This window comes from Cucurbita moschata, unplaced genomic scaffold, assembly GCF_002738365.1.
Source record: "Cucurbita moschata cultivar Rifu unplaced genomic scaffold, Cmos_1.0 Cmo_Scf00017, whole genome shotgun sequence".
NCBI lineage: Eukaryota > Viridiplantae > Streptophyta > Magnoliopsida > Cucurbitales > Cucurbitaceae > Cucurbita > Cucurbita moschata.
The window spans coordinates 2,927,020-2,931,804 of record NW_019268533.1 but is presented as its reverse complement, the minus strand read 5'-3'; the positions used below and the strand labels follow the sequence as shown (position 1 = coordinate 2,931,804).

At 36.8% G+C, this 4,785-nt stretch overlaps 1 protein-coding gene across 1 annotated transcript in view; it reads left to right on the top strand.

Annotated features, from left to right (window-relative positions):
- The first annotated feature begins 933 nt into the window (after nucleotides 1-933).
- LOC111455363 (abscisic acid 8'-hydroxylase 4-like) overlaps nucleotides 934-4,785 on the top strand; it is a 5,451-nt gene continuing 1,599 nt past the window's right edge. Inside the window, exons 1-8 of the mRNA XM_023096991.1 lie at nucleotides 934-1,181; nucleotides 1,274-1,601; nucleotides 2,347-2,496; nucleotides 2,578-2,826; nucleotides 2,900-2,989; nucleotides 3,869-3,947; nucleotides 4,051-4,157; nucleotides 4,319-4,437. Coding sequence (XP_022952759.1) covers nucleotides 973-1,181; nucleotides 1,274-1,601; nucleotides 2,347-2,496; nucleotides 2,578-2,826; nucleotides 2,900-2,989; nucleotides 3,869-3,947; nucleotides 4,051-4,157; nucleotides 4,319-4,437 — 1,331 coding nt within the window. The 5' untranslated portion in view covers nucleotides 934-972. The remainder of the gene's footprint in view (nucleotides 1,182-1,273; nucleotides 1,602-2,346; nucleotides 2,497-2,577; nucleotides 2,827-2,899; nucleotides 2,990-3,868; nucleotides 3,948-4,050; nucleotides 4,158-4,318; nucleotides 4,438-4,785) is intronic.

The window sequence follows — 4,785 nt, the reverse complement described above, 5'->3', positions numbered from 1 at the left end:
CTGTTTTGGCCCATTATGTATCTCTATCAATCTCATTGTTTTAAAATGCGTCTACTATGGAGCTTCGACTAGGGCCTCGCACTATATGGTAACTGACTCTAATACCATTTGTAATAACCCAAGCTCACCGCTAGCAGATATTATCCGCTTTAATTCGTTACGTATCTCCATCAGTCTCACGATTTTAAAACGTGTTTGATAGGGAGGTTTCCACACTCTTATAAGGAGTGGTTCGCTCTCCTCTCCCATCGATGTAGGATCTCACAATCCATCCTCCTTGAAGGCACGTCTTTGCTGGCACACTGTCTTAGGGATATTGTCTGCTTCGACCTGTTCGAATATGACCTTTAAATTAATATGCAAATATTTAAATAATATAAGTTATAAGCAAAATTGATTAAAATGAATAAATAAATCACATTTAGATTCCAATCCTTCTCCCCTAAATTCCCAATTAAAAAATTAATGATTTAGGAAGAAATAAAAAAAAAATTATTGAATTAACCACTAGGAGTCCACCTAATGATCGTGTGAGATCTGACATCGGTTGAAGAGGTGAACGAAACATTTCTTATAAAGATGTGAAAACCTCCAATCATGAGACTAACAACGATACATCGATCCACAACGTATAATATCTATTCACGGTAGGCTTGAGCTGTTACAGATCGATATCGAGATTATGAGACTATCTGATTAACACTTCACATTAATAACTTATCTAGAATATTAAAATCATACGAGCTTCTCGAACATGAGAGTCGAGTTGGTCGATCTAAAAGTATAAAGATTTGGTAGATTTTGTCCTTTAAAAAATAAAAAAATTCAAAATTTGTTTGTCCCATATCCTTCCCCTTCCCCATTCCTATTTAAACCCTAAATCCCCCAACTCATTACTATCTGTTGCTCTCTGCTTAATCTCTCCCCCGAGAAACAGAGAGAAAACAGAGAGATTGCTGCAATTTTGCTTTAATGGAGGCTCTCTCTGTTCCTCTCTCCATTATAATATCTCTCTTTCTTTTAGCTTTCTTTTCCATTTCATTTCTAAAGAGAAATGAAAAGCCAAAAGCCCAAGAAGCTCTTAAGCTTCCTCCTGGTTCTATGGGTCTGCCATGGTTTGGAGAAACTCTGCAGCTTTATTCTCAAGATCCCAACATATTTTTCTCAGAAAAACAGAGGAGGTTCCTTAAAAGAGAACAAAGTTGTCGAATTTATCCAAAAAGAACACAAAAAAAACCAGAAATTCTAACTGGGTTTTTGTTTTTGGTGGCAGATTTGGAGAGATTTTTAAGACCAATATTTTGGGATGTCCTTGTGTGATGTTGGCAAGCGCCGCCGCTGCCCGGTTTGTTTTGGTGACCAACGCCCATTTATTCCGGCCGACTTACCCTAAAAGCAAGGAGACTCTGATCGGTCCGGCGGCGCTTTTCTTCCATCAGGGTAACTACCATTCTAACCTCAGGAAGCTTGTTCAAAATTCTCTCTGTCTTGAACGCCTCAGAACTACTCTTGTTCCTCGCATTGAAGCCGCCGCCATTTCCGCCGTCGATTCTTGGGCCGCCACCGGCCATGTCGTCAATACCTTCCTTCAAATGAAAAAGGTTTGTAAGAACAGAGACTTTTATATAAATCGGACGGAAAGATTGTTCGGAGGGAGTCTTAATTGGCGTTCATGAGTATATAATTAAAGAATACATCTCCATTGGTATGAGGTATTTTGGGAAGCCCAAAGCAAAGTCGCTAGAGTTTTTACTCAGAGCGAACAATATCATATCATTGTGAACAATCGTGATTTCTAACATGGTATTAAAGTCCTGCCCTTAACTAAGTTATGTCAATAGAATTCTCAAATGTCGAAAAAAGAAATTGTGAGCCTCAAATGGGTAGTCAAAAGTGATTAAGTGTTGAACAAAGGGTGTACTTTGTTCGAGGACTCCAAAGAAGGAGTCAAGCCTCAATTAAGAGGAGGTTATTCGAGAGCTTCATAGGGGTCTCAGGAAATGCTCTATAGTGTACAGTTTGTTCGAGGGAAGAATTGTTGAAAATCGTTGGGAGGGAGTCGTTGGGGAAGCTCGTTCGAGGACTCCAAAGAAGAAGTCAAGCCTCGATTAAGGAGAGGTTGTTTGAGAGCTCCATAGGACTTAAGGGAAGCTCTATAGTATACTTTGGAGGGAGTCCCCACACTCCACTGATATGAGGCTTTTTGGGAAAGTTTAAAGCAAAACCATGAGAGCTTATACTCAAAGTGGACGATATTATACCAGTGTGTAGAGTCGCGATTCCTAATAAATTACTCCTTCGTACATATATTTCCGAAGAAACTAAGAATTGTTCTTTCCGTTTCAGTTCTCTTTCGAGGTAGCGATTGTGGCCGTGTTTGGTAAGCTAGAAACTCACTACAGCGAGAAGCTGAAAGAAAATTACTGCATATTAGACAAAGGCTACAACTCTTTTCCGACCAGACTACCAGGAACAGCATATTCAAAAGCATTATCAGTAAGAAAACGAAAAACACCCAATTTTTTTCAAACATTCTGAGATTCCCATGTTGTTTTCTGACACACAGTTTCATTGAAGGCGAGGAAGAAGCTGAGAGAGATTCTGAGAGAGATAATTGAGGAGCGGAGAGAAAAAGGGGCGGCGGAGAGAGATTTTGTGGGTCAGCTTTTGAGCTACAGAGATGAAAATGGAGAGAGATTGAGTGAGGAACAGATCGCCGACAACGTCATCGGAGTTCTGTTTGCGGCACAGGACACGACGGCGAGTGTTCTGACATGGATTCTGAAGTATCTTCATGACAGTTTGAAGCTGTTTGAGGCTGTCAGGGTAAGAATGTCTTTTTGCTTTTTGGTTCAGACAAAACGCGGTCGTTTTAATGGTGTTTTTGTAAAATTTGTAGGCTGAGCACGTGGAAATTTATAGAAGAAATGGAGAGGGGAAGATGCCTCTGTCTTGGGCTCAGATTAAGGACATGCCCTTTACTCATAGGGTATGCTTGACTTTTTACTTTGTCTTCAAGAGTAGGTTCGGGTTGGGTTGGAGTAGGTTGGTTGAGTTGATGACTCGAGCAACTCTAATACAGTGCAAAACTCAATCCTCTATTTTCGGTTAGGTTGGGTTGAGTTTCGATTTTTTTAATACTTATCTACCATATATACATGTTACATAAATAACTAAAATCTAATAAAGTTTAAATATGGAGCGTTCACAAGTCATAACGCACTACTAAGAGCGGATACAAATTTAAGATATTCTTAATTTTCTTAAAAGTAGGGTAAGTTGGGTTTGGTCGTGACCTTATTTTTAGGTTGGTTAGGTTGACCCGAACAAAAAATGTCAACCTACAAACCCGTCCAAATTTCTAATTTTCTAAAAATTCAACCTAACCCAAACTGAAAAAATTTAACTCAACCCATTATTTATTGTTAGGGTTCGGTAGTCCAGCTTGATTGGGTCTCAACATCATTTACAGTATGGGTTGGGAAGTAAGTTCATGTGGGCTTAGCCTGTTACAAATGATATCAGAGCAAGACGACGAGTGGTGAGTTAACGAGGATGTTTGGCCCCCAAGGGAGTAAATTGTGAAATCTCACATCGGTTAAAGAGAGAAACGAAGCATTTCTTATAATGGTGTGGAAACCTCTCACTAACAGACCTATTTTAAAACTCGGAGGGAAAGCGAAAAGGAAAAACTCGAATATGACCATATTTACTAGCGGTGGGTTTTGACTTAGACTCCTAAATTAATATAAAAACTAAAAATACGTCTCTTGACTTTTTATATAGGTCGATTTTGTCCTCAAATATATCAAAAAAATTTAAGGTAATAATAATAGAAATTTAATCAAAAGCATATGGTTATTTTCAGGTTGTATTAGAGAGCTTGAGGATGGCTAGCATCATATCCTTCACTTTTAGGGAGGCAGTGGTTGACGTGGAATATAAAGGTACATTTCATGGGTAATTTGGTAATTTCAACAATATATTTATTTTTAATTAATGAAAATATCATATTAGCTAAGTAAATAATATTATATTATATTTGTTTAGGGTACCTTATACCAAAGGGATGGAAGGTCATGCCCTTGTTTAGGAATATTCATCACAACCACGACTACTTCAATCATCCTCATACGTTCGATCCCTCTAGATTTGAGGTAAGCTTTCAAATTTAGCTCGCTAAAAGAATAATTAAATTATAAATTTAGTTCTTAAACTTTTAAAATTATATCGCAGGAACTTTCAAATTTTGTGTTTAGTAAATCCATAAATTTTTAAAAATTCAATAATTCAATTTTTTTTTTGTTTGGTTATGCAGGTGGCTCCACGACCCAATACATTCATGCCATTTGGTAATGGAGTAAATTCTTGCCCGGGGAACGAACTTGCCAAGCTAGAGATCCTCATCTTACTTCATCACCTCGTGACCAAATTTAGGTAAAGCCAAACCCTAAAATATGTTGTCAAATTACAAATCTTTAAGCTCTCGACACTAACACAAACCTAAATTATATTAAATGTCATGCCAACGTTCTATAACGGAAATTTTTTATTTTTTATTTTTTGAATTCAACAGAGAAATAAATTTCTACCTTTTCATCGATAATATATGTTTTAATTAGTGAAACTATGCTAAAATTAACATTTTAACGATGATATTACTATTATTTAGTTAATTTAAACCTAGCTCAACTAGTAAGTATGTAATTATCGAATTCAAAATTAATTTTTTTTAATTGAAGGTTAATAATAATATAATAATAATACAAAAAAAAAAAAAAAAAA